General features: G+C 42.3%; 2 protein-coding genes across 2 annotated transcripts; one reads left to right on the top strand and one right to left on the bottom strand.

Annotated features, from left to right (window-relative positions):
- Positions 1-339: 339 nt before the first annotated feature.
- Positions 340-11,954, top strand: itih5 (inter-alpha-trypsin inhibitor heavy chain 5). Its single transcript, XM_072453747.1, has 14 exons — positions 340-521; positions 596-640; positions 1,033-1,196; positions 1,821-1,922; positions 2,763-3,028; positions 4,955-5,124; positions 5,388-5,504; positions 6,564-6,732; positions 6,819-7,128; positions 8,780-9,459; positions 9,536-9,580; positions 10,113-10,229; positions 10,404-10,781; positions 11,091-11,954. Exons 1-14 carry the CDS (start codon positions 414-416, stop codon positions 11,342-11,344), a joined length of 2,925 nt encoding a protein of 974 aa, XP_072309848.1. The 5' UTR covers positions 340-413; the 3' UTR covers positions 11,345-11,954.
- Positions 11,955-12,114: 160 nt separating this feature from the next.
- tmem110l (transmembrane protein 110, like) lies at positions 12,115-16,617 on the bottom strand. Its single transcript, XM_072453745.1, has 8 exons — positions 16,398-16,617; positions 15,017-15,065; positions 14,850-14,945; positions 14,121-14,242; positions 13,780-13,892; positions 13,504-13,587; positions 13,258-13,383; positions 12,115-12,847 (listed from the first exon to the last, which is right to left on the bottom strand). The coding sequence occupies exons 1-8, from the start codon at positions 16,573-16,575 to the stop codon at positions 12,728-12,730; spliced, it is 888 nt and encodes a 295-aa protein (XP_072309846.1). The 5' UTR covers positions 16,576-16,617; the 3' UTR covers positions 12,115-12,727.
- Between the last annotated feature and the right edge of the window lie 3,491 nt (positions 16,618-20,108).

Below are 20,108 nucleotides of genomic sequence, written 5' to 3'. Positions count from 1 at the left end.
ATATTTTTTTTTAATGATTTTTTTTTTTTTTTTTTACGGGTAATATGTGTTTTGTTTTTTTGTTCGTTTCTGTTCTAGTTGTTGTGCCTATTGGGACAACCTTTCATAAGAATTAGTAGTTAGTTTAAAACTGGACCTATTGTAGCCTAGTGACCACCAATAGTTTGTTCTTTGTGTAATTGATATCCTCTGTTGTGCTTTTTCTTCACATTATAATCATCATCATCATCATCATCATCTTCGTCAGTGCAGCAGCAGCGCCTTGTTATCTGAAGAAAAGCGCGTCCCTCTTCTGTGGGTGGGCGTGCGCTTCAGTCCATGTGTCCCTGTGGTCACTCTGAGACGCTCTCAGCAACGCACAAGACTTGCAATGTCTCATGTAACTTCTTAATTTGGAGGATAAGGTCTCAAACATGTTGCGCATCACTTCAATATTTGTTTGTTTTCTGGTGGCTGCGGGGGGACCGAACTATACGCAGTTTGATGAAGATCTGGACTTAATTGACTTTGACTTGGGAATTGTAAGGAAAAAGAGCTTTTTATTTTAAACATACTTCCCACTTCCAGTTGTCTTTGATATTTCTTGTGTCTCCAGGCTCCACGTAGAGTCCCAAGACAGATCAAGACCATTCTAACCAAGGTAATCTTATCTTTTTCATTTATTTTTGAAACAACGCATGTTATAGAATGATTTTTAGGCTGTTTTAAGATTGTTGTGGGGTTTAAATAGAAAACAGAATAGAATAGAATAGACAATGCATGACCTATTTGTTTTTTTTTTTTTTATATAAAGTAACTAGGGAGTATTGGGTGTGACGCGTGAGAGTCCGCCAAGAACGCGCAGATGTGAGTGTAATGTACTGGATACTATCCCAGAATACTGGGGTTTGCACAGCTTGTGTTTAGATTTAGTCACTAACGGAGAATGAAACTTAAAATGCACTTGCCGAACAATATGAGTGAAATGAGATAATGTGTAGACTTGGCCTGCTTGCTTCAGTCCAACACTTTGAATGTGCGCCTCTTCCGCAGGAGACCAGACCTCATATCCAGGAGCTCTCCATAAAGACCACCATCATTTCCCGCTACGCCTTCACAGCGGTGCACTGTGCCATGCTCAACCGTCACTCCGCCGCCGCAGAGGGCGTCTTTCACTTTGCAATCCCCGCAAACGCGTACATCTCCAACTTCACAATGTACGCGCCTCACTCTCACGTGACCACAGACATTATTGATCACACTAGTCCTAATAGTCCACAAATAGGGCGTAGGTACAATTGCTTTGGAAGTCTAATGTTCAAAAACATAGTACACTTTAACGCAGGGGTGTGCAAACTACGGCCCGTGGGCCACATCCGGCCCACCGGGCCTTTCAATCCGGCCCGCCAAGCTTGTCCAAGTAATAATTAATTAAAATTGATTTATTAATTTTTTTCCTTTTTTGCCCTCAGGCATCTGTCTGCACTTGTATCCTTAATAAATATGACGTGAAATGAATTAAATAATAGATTCAATAGCCTATATTTGACAGATAAGTGATATTTTATTTCATATTAAATTTTGGGGATTTTTTTTTTTCACACCAATGATCGCGGGCCGGCCCTCCGCTACTTGCCTGGATTTGAATATGGCCCTCGGAGGAAAATAATTGCCCACCCCTGCTTTAACGCATACAACAGACACGCTCACATTCTTGTTGGGGGCTGTTAAAAGTAAAGATACGTGTGCAGCTTTGCAGTCTTTTGTAGGAAAATAACAATTTAAACCACAATAATAGATGTGACCCTGGTCTAATCCCTCACCTCTGACCCTTGAACCAGGATCGTAGGAGGTCGCGTCTACCAGAGTGAGGTTAAAGCCAAGGAGAAGAGGGTCAAACAGGAAAATGACAAAACACGAGTCAAGGAATCAGATGACTCAAGGTAAGGTAACCGTGTGTACCTGTGCGTGTGTGCGTGATTGGTTTTCTGGTCGCCCACCTCCTCCTCACTGGCGCCTGTCTCTATTACATAGACCTCCTGACTGTCCAGCTCTTTCTGGTCTCTCTAATTTAGCACAGCTGATCATATCCCACCTGAAACCTTTTACCACAAGCAGTCATCTGTGAAGATCAGTGTCATTTTAGGTGGATGTGTATGAAGACGATCTTGGCTGCAGAGACAAGGGCTGCCATATAACTCCTGACTTCTGGAAGGAGTGACATCATTTCCATCTGTAATGTGACATTTGAGAAAATGGGATTTTGTGTGGCCGTAACTGATTTAAATAACAGAGTGAATTATATGAGAAGTGAAAGGAAACTTTTAGATAAGACCTTTTTTATTAGGCTACACACTGTTTAGTTTTAATCAGGCCTGCTTATTGGGACAGGTCAGTTTCACTATGTAGGCCCAAAGAAATGATTGCCTTGGATTTATATCACATTTCTAGACTCAAGTGCATCATTCATTTACTTGGTAAGTGTTTGTAACCAAGGCTGCAAATCTGCCTCACCAATCATCAACCAGAAGTGTCTTGCCCAAGGACTGGTCCAAGCGGGATTGAACCGCTGACCTTTGACCTGGTGGATGAGAGCTCATATCACAGCCACTGTCGTTCTCATAATGTGTAGTGAATCTTTCTTTTTTCTTTGTATTTTCCATATTTTATAGTCTGGGTGTCCACAGAAGGCTCAGTCATTTGCCTTTTCATGCTACTCTCATTATCTGTACTTAAACATGTGAATTATTTCATAGTTACTTAAATGTTTTCTTCTTGCCCAGAGATCAATCAGATCTGGAAGTGTTTAGAATGGCGGTCAAGATCCCAGGTCGAAACCGCGCCATCTTCTTCCTCACTTATGAGGAGCTCCTACAGAGACGATTGGGTCGCTACGAGCATGTGACAAGCCTTCGGCCCCTGCAGCTGGTCAGTCGCCTCAGTTTAGACATCACTATTGTGGACCACTCTCCCATCACACAGCTGGAAGTCCTGCCTCTGCGCAATGGAAAAGGCATCGCATCTTCTGCCTCCTCCAACGCAAAAACAGGTTAAATCATTTTTTATAGTCAATCTCCTGTCTTCTGTGCAGCATGCGGCCTGCATTCTCTTTTTGTGAACTATCTTGATTTCATCCACACATTTTCCGCTATGGTTCTGGCAACTCTAGCCTCAGCGGCCTGATTTTAATCCACATTGAGTCCACATTAAACATGAGTTAACTGTCTATAGTTCTCATCTCTGATCTTATCCATCTCCAAAGAGGCCATTGACACTACATTCTGCTAGTTATGGCTCTCGTGTGACTTTGCTGATCTCTCTGCGCTTTCTAATTAGTTCTGCTCTTATTATGTACTGGCCATGTTGAAAAAAAGTACGTGCGTAAGGCAAGGCAAGTTTATTTGTAGAGCACATTTCATACACAAGGCAATTCAAAGTGCTTCACACAGCAGGAAAAATGCATTCAAATCACAAAGAAATTACAGAAACAGAAATACAATAAAATTAACTAAATTAAAAATTATCAATCCAACTGATTGTCTAAACTAATAAAATCACAAACAAAAGAGAAGAGTGCAAAGAAAAAATAGTTTCAGTCATATGCGCAGCTAAACAAAACTGTTTTTAGCTTAGATTTGAACATTGTCAGAGTAGAAGCCTGTCTCACATCTTCAGGAAGACTGTTCCAGATTTTAGCTGCATAAAACTGAAACGCAGATTCCCCATGTTTAGTCCTGACTCTGGCACCAGCGGGAGGCCGGTCCATGTTTAGTCCTGACTCTGGCACCAGCGGGAGGCCGGTCCATATTTAGTCCTGACTCTGGCACCAGCACGAGGCCAGTCCCTGAGGTCCTCAGAGTCCGAGATGGTTCATATGGCACTAACATGTCCAAGATGTACTTTGGTGCTAGGCCATGGAGAGACTTGTACACAAGCAGAGCTGCTTTAAAGTCTATTCTCTGAGCCACAGGAGCCAGTGCAGAGACCTGAGAACAGGACTAATGTGATCATACTTCCTGGTTCTAGTCAGGACCCGAGCAGCAGCGTTCTGGATGTACTGCAGCTGTTTTACAGCTCGTTTGGAGAGACCAGTGAGCGGCCGTTACAGTAGTCTAATCTACTGGAGACAAACGCATGGATAAGTCTCTCTAAATCTGGTTTTGACACTATATTTTTGATTTTGGCAATGTTTTTTAGATGGTAAAAAGCTGCTGATGTTATTGATTTGACGTGGCTATTAAAGTTCAAGTCTGAGTCCATTATTACCCCCAGATTTCTAATTTGGTTTGTAGGTTTTAGAGCGAGACTCTGGAGGTGACCACTAACACTTTCTCTTTGTTTCTGTGGGCCAAAAACGATTATTTCAGTCTTGTCTGAGTTCAGCTGGAGAAAGTTGTTTTGCATCCACAAACTGATCTGTTGGATGCAGTGACAGAGTGAATCTACTGGTCCATAGTCACCTGCCGACAGTGAAACATAGATCTGAGTGTCGTCTGCATAATTGTGATAGGACACATTTTCACTGCGTATCAACTGACCTAACGGCAGCATGTAGAGGTTGAACAGAAGGGGACCCAGGACTGACCCTTGGGGCACTCCACAGGTCAGGGTCATGTGGTCTGAGACACAGCTACCAATTTCAACAAAGTACTTCCTGTCTTCCAGATAGGACCTTAACCAGTTTAGGGCAGTGCCAGTGATGCCCACCCAGTCCTCTAGTCTCTGTAAGAGGATCCCATGATCGACAGTGTCAAAAGCAGCACTCAGATCTAACAGAATTAAGACTGAGGCTTTGCCCGTGTCAGTGTTCAGGTGGATGTCATTTGTCACCTTGACAAGAGCAGTCTCAGTGCTGTGATGAGGTCTAAAACCTGACTGAAAAACATCAAATGAGTTGTTTATTGACATTGACATGTAAAATCTTTTTTTTTATAAGAAATACCATTTAAACATATTTATTTTCTTCCTCGTCCAGCCAAACCTGCGCCCCCCGTCACAACTGTCATCAAAAGCCAGAAGAATGTGTGCAGTATCACGTTTAGCCCCAGCATCGTGCAGCAGGTCAAGATCAGCACAAGTGGGACCCTTGGAGACTTTGTAGTTCGCTACGATGTGGAAAGAGAGTTCGGAATTGGCGACGTACAGGTGTGTTATCAATAAAAGTGTTTTAAAGACTTTCTTCCATCTGATAGAATAGCTCAAAGATTTTATGTATGGTCACAATTCCCCTACGCTCTCCTTCACTCGTGCACTTTCGTCCAACCACCTGCTAGTCATTAATTCAGCCGGCTTCCTGCCACCTGCTCTGCTATTACGCCAAAACCCAGTGTCTGTCTTCAGGATAACCTTAAATCTTGACAATCACACGTACTGCAGCTGACCTCACTGTTGTGTGTGCACTTTTCCAGGTGTTAAACGGCCACTTCGTCCACTTCTTTGCTCCGAAAGATCTACCGGCTGTTCCCAAGAACGTAGTGTTTGTCATAGACACCAGCGCATCCATGGTGGGAAAGAAGATTAAACAGGTACAACCGGTCATTAGAACAAAGAAGTACTTTTGCTGAAGTTGAGTCCATTTGTTGTTGTGTTTCTTCTTCTTTTTTTTTTTTGTATCCTATCGAAGGTGGATAGGATACAAAGTGTGCTCAGGTAAGAGTAACATTACTCTAAAATATTTCTCAAGTAGAAGTCAAAGAAACGAGTGACCCAAAATAATTACTGTAAAAAAGTTTTTTAAAAAAGAAAAGTGTAAAAAAGTATTTGGAGAAACTAATACTAAACTGATGCTAATAATGTAACCGAATCAAAAAACAATATTCTGAAAAGTACAATTTAGTAAATGTAACCATTGCAGCCATTTGAACTGTATTTCTTTACTTCCTCTTGATTGTCCTGGTTTACTGTTGATTCGCACCTGACAGCAGTAGATTTAGTTTGACATTTAATACATTTAAAGTGACTCTCCGCATAGACGCCACATCAGGCATTATGGGATCCTTCTCACTTTTTCTGTAATCTAAACTAAACCCGGTGTTGTGTGTGTATAGTTCAGTAAATGTGTGCAGCATGTGTTTAAAGGACATTAAATGACTTCATCCAGTAATGAAACAGGCCTCTATCTCACTCCTACACTGGAATATCAGCACCAGAGCTTTCCCCTGCGCAATAGCATGAAATTCCCTTTCGGTCGGTCGCATGTGATCTGTGCAGCTGCACAGATCACTCGGTAGAGTCAAAAGGGGAAAACAGATTTGCTGAGCGCTCGGGACACAGTGCTGTGTTGTGAGAGTGGAAGGTCAGTTTGTATGGGGTAATGGAACGTTCCAGACAACAGCCCCCTTCGACCCCTGATCTCTCTCCCCACTTATCACAGACGCACAAACAAGGGATTTCTGATGTGGCTTCACAATAGAGGCCTTTATGATAGGTCAGCATGTGGTCCTAATCTTTCTGTGTATCGCCCATATAGACTTCTGTAATTGGTCCAGAGCCAAAATTATAGCTATGTTACACCCACACAGCAAATGCAGATGCCCGTCTACCAAAGCTCACGGGCGACTTTTCTTGTCTTTTCTCTTCTGCAGACCAAAGAGGCTCTACTAACCATCTTAGGCGATCTCCGTCCGAGCGATCATTTTAACTTCATAAGCTTCTCCAACAAAGTCAAAGAGTGGAAGAATCGCCTGGTGCCGGTCACTCCACTCAATGTCAGAGATGCCAAAAAGTTTATTTACATGATCTCTCCCACTGGAGGTGGGAACTAAAACAATGAATATGTTCAACTATTGTTACCAGATTCACTTTGATATAAAGAATAACGCATGCTTTTTTTATGACAGGTACCAACATTAACAGTGCAATCGAGACAGGCTCCTCTCTGCTTCGAGATTACCTTTCTACGTCAGAGGCCAACCCCAATAGTGTATCTCTCATTATTTTCCTGACTGACGGACGCCCCACTGTTGGAGAGGTTCAGTCTGTGAAAATACTGGGAAACACTCGCTCTGCGGTGCAAGAGAAGTTCTGCGTCTTTACCATTGGGATCGGAAATGATGTGGATTATAAGCTGTTGGACAGAATGGCACTGGAAAACTGTGGCATGATGAGGCGAATCAGCGAAGAGGCAGACGCTAGTGCCATGCTCAAAGGGTAAACTCATTTGTATTGGTTTTGAGTGTTGTAGAATTAGCTATTAAAGGCCAGCTCTTAATACAGTGTTTATAATTGCATTGGCCAGTTGCCCTATACTTTGGGGACTGATAGTTTAGTATCTCATTCCATTGAAATTAGAAAATTGAAAACACTTTTACGCGCCGCTTGTTGCCGAGTGGATGGCACTGATGCCTGCCGCGTGGGACAGGCCGCAGCGTCGTGAACTTGAATCCGGTATTATCCCCATTTCACGCTGCACTGTCCTGGTAAATGAAGAGTACAGGCCTAAAAAAAATCCTTAAAAAAAGAAAACACTTTTACTGTTTAGTGTTACATTCATCTATATCAGGCATGTCCAAACTACGGCTCGGGGGCCAAATGCGGCCCTCAGAACAATCTTTGTTGGCCCTCTGGCTTCTGAGACAAAGGAAAATCTCCCAACACTGCTAAGTTGGTCCAAACAACAAAAGTAGTACTTTTTACTGTCAAATTTGAAAAATTCAAGCATTTTGATGTTGTAACAACCTAATTTTAATGTTCCAAGTCTAATTAAACTATGTCAAATGCAACATTTCTCAAATTATTCAACATTGTCGGGTTGTGGCCCTCTGCTCTGTAAAAGTTTCAAAATGCGGCCCTCAGTGAAAAAAAGTTTGGACACCCCTGAATTGATTTCCATGCTCGAAAAAGATGTAGCCACTCTTAAAAAAATATCCGATCTTATTAGACTATTAGCTTTCCTAAATACCTCCTTTCTCTTGTGTGACATAAGCTTCCGTCTGTCATCACGTTATAAAGGAACGAAGAGCACAAATGTGACGGTGCTGACAACAGAGGTCTTTAATCAGCTGCAGCCTGTCACTGCCTCCCTATGTTTGGTACAGACCACCTTTCTTCTGTCCTTTCCAGACCGGCCTCTCCTCTCCCTAGATCCCTCTTCCGCACTTGGTCACACAAGGTGTTTGTTCAGTTGCTGGAATGTGTGTGTGTTGTAATACCTGTGTCTGAGGGGTTAGCCTGCACTGATAATGGGCCTCCTCCGGCTTAAACAAACAGCCTTGTTAAGGGGTGAGGGGGGGTCACTGCCATACAAAAACAGGACACAGGCTCTAGAAACGTAGGCATATATGCATGTATAAGAATGTGTGCACAAACCCTCAAGTGGGGTGACAAACTTAGTGAGGTTAGACAAGCAGGCTTATACCCGGAAAAAACATACCTGCAAAAATGTCAGTCCTAAGTATAGAAGCATCCTGGTTGAGCTAAGGACAGGTTTGTTCGAGTAATGTAAGAAATGTAAGTCTAGTTTTTAAATCAATATTGAAAAAGTAGTTTAATTATAGCATGCACTGTCATTTGTGTGTACAGAACATGAATATTCTTGTGTGTGCTATGCTTGTATGGCCTAAATTCTACATTTTCTGCTCTTCCCTGAAAATTCTGTAAAAATGCTACGAGGTATAATTTCCAAGGTATGTTGTCATGCGCATATCTTTACTGCATAGCATTTACTGGAGGAAAATAAACAGTGTTGGCTATTTGGAGAAGATAAGAATTAAATCACTAACTTCAAACTATTGCCTGGTAGTTTTCTGGCTGTACATGTATGTTAACCTTTCTAATTCTCAGTTTGTCTATGTTTTACCAGGTTCTATGATGAAATTGGAACCCCTCTTCTGTCTGACATAAGGATCAACTACACCGAGGAGTCAGTGCAGTATGTGACACAGCATCTCTTCACAAACTTCTTTAATGGCTCAGAGATTGTCATTGCTGGAAAGCTGACAAACAAAAGTGCAGAGTCTCTTCATGTGCAGGTCACTGCCACCAACAACGACAAGAGCATCATCCTGGAGACAGACGTGCCCTTGCGCCATCGCCAGCTCGAGACAGAGAAGCACGTCAAAGCAGCCACATTAGCACTGGCGGGCAGTGGAAGACCTTCAGCTTCTGTCAACTCCTTCAGATGGGACGTGGCTTTGGGAGCCATTGCTGAGGACTTTACTGAACGTGTGTGGGGTTTCCTCAGTGTTAAAGATGGTCTTCGGTCAAGGCTGAAAAGTCAAACAAGCAAAGAAAGAGAAGAGCACATCAAGCAGGCCACAAACCTGTCTCTGACATACAACTTCCTCACACCGCTGACTAGCTTAGAGGTGGAGAAGCCTGAGGTCCTGAATGACGGGACCATGGCACCGGCGCCCACCGTCTCCCCAGCTCCACTGGGAGGGGATTTGGCTGTCAACAGCTTGCCAGAGGACACAGAGGAAGAACAGCCACAGAAATCTGACCAAAGCTCAGCAAGCGCTTCTCATAAGAGCAACAGAGTTGGTTAGGGTCTTTCACGTCTGTAAATTGACAAAGAGCACTATTTGACAACTGAAACTGTTTTTCACTCTACTTTCAGGTAAAGGTTCAGCCAAGAAACCAATTACTATATCCAAAACATCAGGTGGGATTTAAGAATTATATTTCTCTCTAGTGAAAATACTACAATATGATACATTTTCTTCTGATACGGGGAATGTACAGGGCCCTCTTTTTCCTTCTAAGTTGAAGCTCTGTAATTTGGATTCTTGTCGAGTAGACAGAGGTGATCACACAGACAGTGTGAACAAACAGCTCAGGAATAGCTCTGAACATCACCTGGAAAAAGGAAGAACACAGAGGGTCTAATTGAAATACCTACAAAGGCACAAAGTGGTACTTTACACATGCAAGTGCACAGGGGCCGAGTTTGTGTCACAGCCAAGAGCCCCGCATCTCAGGCAGTTAGCCAAGGCTAATGACCCTGTCATTACCCTTACTCTATCATCTCTTGCCTCATCACTTCTCTTTTCATTTCTGTTGGCTCTCACAAGATCAGATTTTTTAAAAAGGTCTCCATTATAGCAAAGAATGTGTGTAATAACCACTTGTTTGAGGTTGTGTAGAGTGTACACATGTAGCATGTTGAAACTTACGTATGTCTCTCCTGTTCTTAGCTGATGGTGACCCCCACTTTGTTGTGGAGATTCCACTTAGCAAACTGACCGTGTGCTTTAACATTAACGGTGAGCCTGGACACATCCTGAGTCTGGTCTCGGATCACAAGAATTCTGGTATGTTTTTATCACAGACATAAACAACAGTTGCAAAAATACACATATTACTGGGTTCTAAACAGTAGCTCATGTCCTAAATGAGAGCAGCATTCTTTCCAAATATCTGGTTGAATAAATAAACAGCAAAAATATATGTACAAAGAAAGTTGACTTCTATTGTCTACATTTTAGGTGTGACAGTAAATGGAAAGCTCATTGGGGCTCCAGCCCCTCCAGGCAGCCACAAGCAGCAGCGTACATATTTCAACACCATAACAATTGTAGTGGACCAGCCCAAACGAGCTTACATCGAAGTGACTCCTAAGAAGGTCATCTTGGATGGCAAAGATCGCATGGTTTTGGGCTGTCATTCCACAGTCACTGTGACCAGTGGGGTCTTGACGGTGGCCATCGTAGGTAAGTCCAACGTGACCGTAACCGTGGGAGACAACATAAGCTTCATCATTCTGCTGCACCAGTACAAGAACCCAGCCCCCTACCAGAAAGACCATCTGGGCTTCTACATTGGCAACAGCAAGGGACTGTCTCTCGGCTGCCATGGACTTTTAGGTAAGACCAGACATTTACAATGTTTATCCTTTTCAACATAATCAACACTTAAAATGGTGCATCTTATTTCTGATACCTAACCTCAACTCTTCAATTACATTTTCAATTGAGGAGTCACATCTGTGTTCATTTTCCTTCTCACTGCTTCTATTCCACAATTCTTCAGCTGACTCACAGCCACTGAGGAGATGGCCGGAGCGAGGAGGTTTTCTTCTTGCGTCTCCTCAGTGGCATGCGAAACAGCTGAAGAATTGGAGCTTTGATAGAATGTGCAGACTCTTCTTTATTAAATACCACCTGCACTTCCAGGTCAGTTCTTACATGAAGAAGTTGGCCTTGCTGAGTCAGGAGCAGACCTGGCGCCCTCTACAGTCCTGAAAGTCAAGGAGCGCTTTGTGCCGGTGGTGCAGAAGACCAGGAAGATCTTGAGTGGGACACAGAGTGTGGACTGTTGGTTTGCCAGGAACAATGCAGCCAAGTTGATTGATGGACAATATGAGGATTATCTCATGTCTCACATGTTTGATACTGGACATTCGCCACATGGAACAAACAGACTTTAAGACAGCCATAGATTGAAGACTTTGGATCAAATTTGTTTAACACTAGTCTTTTTTATGGACTGTGACTTTTATGTGACTGTTGTCACACCTAATTTTATTTTTGTATCTCTAGAGGAAATGTGACCTTTTCTTGAAAAAATATGACTTTTTATTGTGAATTAAAAATACTAAATACTGTCGTCACCACAAAAACAGGTAACAGCCCTAGTCTTACCGGTTCTTTATTTTCAGCGTATGTGTGTCTGCATTCTGCAAGTTCACACCTGGTTTCCATGGATACCCGCTATAGTAAGTGGCCCCTCTACAGCAGTGACGGCTCACACAGCACAGCGGCCCGGGATCCAGACACAGGCAGAGCAGTGCACTCTGTCATCAGCTGCAGCTCGCTCCACCCACACAGGTGTGCACTGGTCCTGTCCCACTCAGAGATCTGTCGTCAGGCAACACTGCTCTGGCTACTACAGGAATCCACCAACAACAGTGCTCCATGTCAATCACCTTTATTTCAAGAGGAGATTAAAGAGATACATCCAAGAAGAAGCATCATAGGCATCTGCAGCGTGCTGGTACGCACTGTTCTGTTTGGTCAGATCAGTATATATGTATGAAATATTTAAAAACATAACATTGCAAAAAATTGTAACATGCCGTAGAACAGTTGTAAAACTGTATAAATAGAAACACATTACAGCTACATTTAATACTTAATACCTGGTTTCAACGCTTTTCACCAACTTTCAATTACCACAGAATGAACCTGTTTGTTTGAAGTAAATGATGAATATTCCACCACACATTATCTTCAGCTCTGAACCACTAGAAAAAAACAAATGACTAACATTCATCTAAAATATTGAGGAAGAAATAGTTTAAGGCCAGAAACGTTGTGCTTGTGTAATTAAACCTGTAACTTGACCACTATGTTGTTATATCTATAAAGGACCACCTGACGTCAAGCTCATCTAAGCAAAGGAAACACGTGCTATAATTACTGAAATTACTGTTTAATTAAAAAAGGTGAATTATGTGTATAAAATACTTGGCGATTTAAAATAAAATACACTCTTGACTTTTTGAAGTCCTTTGGAATTTGGTATCTTTTTGAGTAAAGCTTTGAGCACATTTGCCCTGCAGGTGCTGTGCAGGCTGAAGTTTATCTACACTTACAGTAGTGTTTACTCTGAAGTCATCTCACACATACACATTTATAATATCATACAGCCAAAGCTCTTATAAATATATAAACATACAATAGTTCATTATAAAAAGCAAATACGTTTTGACGTCAGCGACAATCAACCCTAATTGAAGCCTGACAGGGTCTACTCAGACTCTAGTGAGACGTTTGTGCACATGTGGATATTGGACTGAGCAGCTACAGGTTTAAATAGTGACCCAGCTGGGCCTCAGAGGTCCTCCTGAATATTGCACTTGAGGAATGGATTCATTTTCATCCTCTTCACCTTCTGAAGCCTCTTCTGTGTCCGTCTCTATTAAAAGCTCCTAGAACAAGAGCACATGTCACATTTGTAAAGCTGTAACTGCAAAAATATACACTATTCTGCAAATGCATTCATTAATATGAGTTGTATCTAATATTCTGTAATAACAGAGAGGGGCAGCAGAACTCTGAAAGGTTTAGGAGCACATTTCGAGCAGTGTCCAGTAATACTGTATTTACTGTGGAACCACCAAACAACTGAGAAAATTATAATTTAATTCAACTACATCAAAGCATATGTCCATTGGACTGTTATATTGTGACATAATATTACAAACTACAGCGATTTACTGTTGTAATTAAATGATAATTTTGCCATTCCACATTGCATGACTATGAACGATGTGTTGTTTACATGCATGATTTATTACATATTTAGTAAAAAGATTGCTTAAACAGTTTTAAAGCTCACCTCTGTCCCGTCTGAGTCCAGCAGACACTCGGCCTTCGTCACAGAGCCGTCATACGTGTCGTCCAAACTCTTCATCATCTTGAACTTCCTCATCATCAGACTATCCACCACCCAGAACATGATTGCCTGCACCACAAAGAGCATTGGATAATATTGATCATTACTAGACATGTGGGACAATAAAGGAATATCTTATCTTATCTTATATTGTTTGGGATCAATATGTTAACCTTAAATACCACTCACGTTGACAATGAATGGCACAATGAGCATGACCAGCACCAGCTCCAGTTGTGGGTTGGCGATGTAGTCTAAAAGCACTTCCTGCAACTAAAACAGATAAACAAGTTGTAATTTTGCATCAAAATAAATGTATTCCCTATATATTTGAGATGTCTCTGCTAAAATGTCTATGCTAATAATGGAAAATGCTACAAGTACCTGCTGCTAAATAATAGAACTTTGATTATGGACCTAATTATTTTCACTGATTGGTTTAAACAGTAAAAGCTTAATGCTTACCTCAGACCATCCAGGGATGAGCAGCACCAGGCTGACAACTCCTTTTTCCAGCACCATAATAAGCAAATAAATGCCACACTGACTAAGCCATGCAGCAGCTTGTGGAGGGTCACCTGAAAACAGAGTCTGATTATTAGGAGGAATGTCACTGCACTGAACAATAATGTAAACAAAAACACAAGAGGCCACACCTATGTATACTAGGAGACGTGTTTAACTGTAGTAAGAGAGGATCTATAGTGCCATCTACTGGCAACATTGAAAAAAATACAACCCAACACAAACATTTAATACAAAATAATAGATTTATTATTGATATAAATTGTTATGTTTTTACTTACCATATTCTCCAAGAATGAGGAGTGTCCATTGTTTGTATTCCACAAGTTTGGAAACTAACTTCAGAGCCATCCAGATAACCAGCATCCCAAGAGTAGCATCCAACAGGAAGTTCATAAGATACCTTTTGAAAAAGCAGGAAATAGCATTGATTATTGTGACACTGATTACTGTGAAAAGTTACACTTTAATAATCCCTCAAGAGGGAAATTAAGTCTCTGCATTTGAGCCATTCTTCAATGCCACTCGTCTTGGGACCTGTTTCCAGATCTTCAGGACTGTCGCTGGAGAGTTTCCTGTTGTGCGTGTTTTGGGAGGATGGAGGAAACTGGAGCCCAGAAAAAACCCACCCAGACACGAAGAAGAACGTACAAACTCCACACAGAAAGGCCCAATTCAGCCCACAAGTTGAACCTGTGACCTCCTTACCGTGAGGCCTGAGTGCTTGCCACCGTGAAACCATAATTTAGGATTATACTTCGGGATGGAACAAGATCTGGTGCCACAAGTTGTGTTTACATCTGGTTCAGACAGAAAAGGGCCAAGCGCTGGTGAGTTTCATTTTCAGAAGTCACAGTTGAAAAAAGCCTTGTGGGGCCAAAATGTCAAATGAAACATGCAGTGAATTTATGATACATTATGTCTCATGTCTCGTCTCTTGGGAATTGTATCTCGTCCCATCCCTAATTGTACAACTTGTTACATAATCATAATATATTCATGTGACTCACAGGGAGCATGGGTCCTCTTTAGTGAAGGTGGACAGGCCGACGTTGGAAAAGTGAATGAAAAGCGAGCCAATGGCCTGCTTTGATGTGTCATAAAACCTACGACAGAAAACTTGATGAGCCAAAAACATAATGTCATTTAAAACAATTTGTGGAGGGAAATGTCTCACCAAATTCTCCAGGGTCGTCTTATTCCGGCTGGTTCTCTGCATCTTTTCACTGCAAGAACACAAATATTTAAAATGACACAATGTGACACGGTTATATGACAGTTATGATCTCCACGTTGCTTGCTTTTTACTTGTTTTTTGTACAGAAAAGGCAGATAAAATGAAAAGTCCTCATTGTTTGTTGCAGCCACAAGTCTTTATTTGCCCTGAAGGTCATGCCAAACAAACACACCTACTCTTCATCTCATGGGACAAAAGGAATGTGGCTCAACATGTGAAACAGGAATTCAAAATACTTAAGGGCACTGAATTTATACATTTGTTGACTTTTGCACAGGTTCCTTTACAATAAATGTTGACAGGACAAACCTATCTGAAGAGTCTGGGGCATGAAATGGAAAGTCCCACTATAAACTGTGGATATAGCTGTGTTTGTTTGTCTACTCAGCTGACCTTTGACTCCCACAGCTGAAATAATACAGTACTTCAAAACTAATCAAACGCATCAGTGCAATGCCTGCAGATTTTGCACACAAATCGATCAGATCAACGAGGGTCTCCACACAGTCAAAAAAGAAGCGGGCCCCCCACTGTGAGCTCGCCGTGTTTCTTGGAGGCAGGCACTGACCCAGATGCAGTGATACGTGTTCATTTCTCTGCACCGCGCCGGGAGGAACGTGGTTAAAACGTATAGATGCCAGTGGCGATAGCAGTCAACAGGTCAGCTGCCTCCGAATCACAAGGTTACTGAAGAAGAGCCATTGTCCAAGCAACCAAAGTCCACACTGTCTCGCAATGAGCGGTCAATTTTGTTATTGAGCACTCACCCAAGACCTACGCAATGTTTTCCTCTTTGTTAAGATTAAAAATAACCTTCAGGCTGCATCATGTTTTATAACGTACCGGCAGTTTTAAATGTCATTGAGGCTTTGTTGTCGTTTTATCCTGTTTTATAGCTGTTTGAGAATTGACTTATTGGCTTGCAACATTTTTAGCATGATGAGGTCATGTGTGAAGGCTTACTTGGCATTATTTGTCCCAAAAAATAAATAAATCACACACTAATGGTTCTTGTGATGTGATTATAATGATTATTTTATTGATTTGATGATTTATTATAAGTTATAATCAGCAAATCACAGCTAAATATTTACGACCTTTGAAAACAACTAAATGTCCTAAATATTCCGTGTAAAAGAAGCAAACCCTGCACACTAAACCTCTGCAAACATGTTCTGAAATGCATGGGATTCTTCTTACATTAGTTTATCAGTTCATATTTGAAAATGTCAATGCTCTTTGAACATAATGCACATTTTAAAACCATTCTAATCGCAGTCGTAAAACTCGAGTGTGGAGGAGGAAAGTGTGTGGTTCTCACCCATCAGCGTGCTGAAGGCCACGATGCCCAGCAGCCCCTGGATCAACACACCGAACAGGTCCGTGAACGCGCCGTCGTTACAGCCGTGAGGACCCGCCACGTTCATGTCCGTCATGTTGGTCACGTCAGTTGCGGACCCGTCCAGAGCCCTCATCACAACGCTGTATGCCGTGTCCATGTCGACACGACGGCGACGCCACGACGACGTAGCAACGAGGATGCGAGAGGCGGATTTGGCCCTAAGAATATGTGACCGTGAGAGTGTCGCGCCAACTGGACTGGAGGGCCCCGGACACGGACATCCTACTCAGGGAGCTGGGAAGAAACAACAACACGCCACAATGTCATCCATCTTTGAGAAAACGAAAACATTAACGTCAATGGTCGTCGCTAAGACAGACATCCGGGTGTGGTTGTCAAAATAAAAGCTTTATTTTATTTATTTTTTTTATCGATTATTGGTGTCAATTAATGTTAACTTTTTCAGTCTCTTTCTGGCTGTTTTGGTACAAGTGTATTTTGCTCAGCTCTTTTGGTTATCATCCTTCTGATGCAGGTTTGAGAGCTTGATGCATCAGCGATCAGATAGGGGCCCCTGATGACGCACGTGCGCACGTCCTCTCAAATCGGGAGGCAAAAAGCAGAACACATCTGTCTGTAGAGATGGGCATCCTCTGGGAATAGGGGCGAATAAATGGCTCGCTTGGATTTGGGTTACTATAGTGGCCCGTTTCTGCCACTGCCTGATCCCGTCTGCTCTCTGAAGCTGAGCAGGGCCAGGCCTGGTCAGTGCTTGTGTGGGAGACCAGAGACCACAGTGGGCGGAGGTGGCTAAAGTAAACTGTTGTTGTGTCCTTAGGCAAGTCACATCACCCACAATGCCTAGTGAGGAGCTTGGTGGTAGTCGGAAGGGCCAATGACGCAGATTGGCAGCCTCGCTTTGGTCAGTCTGCCCCAGGGCAGCTGTGGCTACAAAAGTGGCTTACTACCTCCAAGTGTGGAGTGAATGAATAATGCAATGTGAAGTATTTTTGAGTGTCCAGAAAAGCCATTGCACGGCGTCTAGTTATTATTGAGCGACTGCTTAAACTACAGCAGTCGCTCAATAATCTATGCACAGTCTATTTACAGTGGTTCTTTATTATTACAGTTATTCTTTATTCGATATTGTATTATACCAACCCCAGATCGCATCCCTAGTCATTTTTTCTACGTTCGTTTTGTAGATAATATTCGTCTGATTTTTGCTATTCTTCTTCTTTGGTGTTTTATGGCGGCTGGTATCCAAGCGTTACATTACAGCCAGACTTTATTCTTTAGACTTTATTCTTTAGACTTCATTATTTAGACTTCATTTAGACCGCCTATAGACTTTATTCTTCAGACTATTCTTCAGAATATGCGCGGTCATGTCGTTTTTTCGTGATTCAGAGTCAAAGTTGCAATTTTCCCCAATATCTTAGAGTGGCGGAGTGTTTGCGCTTGGTGACATCATATAACGACATATAATGACCTCATCGTCATTGCAACTGTACAGGTGGACGACAACAACAACAACAACAACAACAACAACAACAACAACAACAACAACAACATGATCATCAACAACAACAACAACGGCTTTGATCTCATGGGCTTTGAAGACAATTAAACGTCTTCTTCTCTGGTGTTTCATGGTAGGTAATACCATTTTTTTTTTTTTAAGGAATAAAGTCTGGCGGTAATGTAACACTTGGATACCAACCACCATAAAACAACAACAACAACAACAACAACAACAACACGCAGTCACTCGCGATGGCTTCTTGCCATTGCACCGGGTCTAGTTCTGCTTGTAGCCAAAGGGGGACACCCAGCAGCATATTCTCCTGCCTCCTCAGTGACGACTCTGTGAAGGAAAGTGTAAATTGCAGCATCGTGACTCACTCGCTTGTTGCTTTTAGTCTAATTGAAAATATGCAGCATAAAAAGAAGATAATTGTCCAAGCAACTCGTGGACTCGCAAATGCGTGTGCGTGAAAGGTAGACATAATCCCTTCCGCGCGCGCGTGGAAAGCTCCTTCTCTGGCAGATTAATGAAGCGCGGCCGCTCTTGGACCATCTGTCTGAGCGCGTCTGCGCCTCTTCGCCACGTCTTCATCACTTTTTGGCATAAAGAAGTTGGACTACTCTGGCGGGACGAGCACCGATAGGCATGTCCACGTGAAAAGTAATATTATACATAGGCTATAATATTTAACATTTAATCATTTAATAATAGGCCTATTTAATAAGGCAATTGTGACTCTTCACTGCAGAGGCCTGTGCAGACTCAGTGTGTAATAGTTTAGGATAACATAGGTCAAAAGGCCTGGGGGGGACACCGAACCTTAAAACTCTTCAAAGGCTACATTTGAATAAAACCACAAATCTGCCTTTGTGCAGATCGAAGACACCTTTGAACTTGGGGAGATGTGCTCAGACTGCACACAGTGGTGAAGTGTGCTCTTACCACTAGAGGATACTGTTGACTTTAAACGCACAACTATGAATTAGTCTAGTGCCTTTTGCTTTTTTGTTTTTTTGTTTTTGTTATATTCTATATGTTTAAAATAAAAGATGATCCAAATATTACAAGGACAAAAATGGCACTCCGTGTAGCTCAATAGCACCTTTTTTGTTTGCTTACACCAGACCACATTATATTATTAAAATAGTATTTTAATACAGTTAATACCGTATGGCTGATGCACATTAGCCCTGTACAAGGCACGTTAAGTGTATCCTACCTTTTAGGCTATTAAACATCAAACGTATAGATAAACCCTTCCAGACGTGTCAATGTAATAAACAACAAGCAAAATAATGTAATTTTCGCGACACACTCGGGGATATTTGGTTCCACTCAAAGGTCAGTGAAGGAGTTGGGTTGGAAATATGTGTATGTTGTTTGGACATGCGCAGATCACAGATGCCATATTGGAACGGGGGCAGCAGCTGAAAGACGTCGCCTGCGCTGCACTGATCGGACTCGCGACCGCGGAGAGGAAACGGCCAGAGCCCGGGGACGCGGAGGGGACTGTAACTTGGACAGGTAAGACAGGTGATGGCCCCCGCGTGTGCGCTGTGCCCACACTCTGTTACGTTTGCTCTTATGGCGGAATAAAGACGGGGATTGAGTTGGTTTTCTCCTCCTCCGCTTAAAGCCTGAAGTGCTCGCGACGCTGTTTCTGTAGAAACGCGAAAATAGTCGTGAATGTTTTTTTTTTTTTTTCCCACAGCGCAACTTGCTCAAAGTGTCTCACGCGGCACACGCAGATCGGGCCAGTGGACATTGGAACAGAAGACACAGGGCAAGGCTTCTTATCATTTAGTTTAAGTGCCGTCTTGTCCATTAGTGAGTATTTTTTAAGTTCATCATTTTCAAAGCTAAATCTATAGAATGATTTGGGGAAAAGGAACCAAAAGGGAAACATATAAAATGTCTAATATTTAGAGTCATTTTTGTTTGTTTTGTTTGTTTGTTCCACGACAAAGTGGGGCATACAGCAGGTCTAAAATCTCCAGTTTCGTGCGCTTTCGTTTTGAAATGAGTTGACTTCTGTGGTGTTTTTGTTGGTGTGTGAAGCCCTCAGAAAACAGCTCACACTGCCAAAATGTCAAAGCACTTTCAACATGGCGGTAATGGTGTTCGCAAAGGAGAAACTGCGGCTTAAAATCTTTGAATGAGGA

The sequence above is a fragment of the Eucyclogobius newberryi genome, unplaced genomic scaffold (genome assembly GCF_026437365.1).
Source record: "Eucyclogobius newberryi isolate DKJ021-1_F unplaced genomic scaffold, fEucNew1.0.hap1 SCAF_2, whole genome shotgun sequence".
Classification (NCBI taxonomy): domain Eukaryota; kingdom Metazoa; phylum Chordata; class Actinopteri; order Gobiiformes; family Gobiidae; genus Eucyclogobius; species Eucyclogobius newberryi.
This window is presented reverse-complemented; position numbering and strand designations above follow the sequence as displayed.

Bases quoted from the DNA above. Each gene is read 5' to 3' on its own strand.
- itih5 (XM_072453747.1), top strand. From the start codon at position 414: ATGTTGCGCATCACTTCAATATTTGTTTGTTTTCTGGTGGCTGCGGGG. The intron at 1,197-1,820 runs GTACGCGCCTCA...CCCTTGAACCAG, and splicing joins TACATCTCCAACTTCACAAT to GATCGTAGGAGGTCGCGTCT. The intron at 5,505-6,563 runs GTACAACCGGTC...TCTCTTCTGCAG, and splicing joins TGGGAAAGAAGATTAAACAG to ACCAAAGAGGCTCTACTAAC.
- tmem110l (XM_072453745.1), bottom strand. From the start codon at position 16,575: ATGGACACGGCATACAGCGTTGTGATGAGGGCTCTGGACGGGTCCGCA. The intron at 15,066-16,397 runs GTGAGAACCACA...GTGTTCTTGCAG, and splicing joins GGCCTTCAGCACGCTGATGG to TGAAAAGATGCAGAGAACCA. The intron at 14,243-14,849 runs GTGAGTCACATG...CTTTTTCAAAAG, and splicing joins AAAGAGGACCCATGCTCCCT to GTATCTTATGAACTTCCTGT.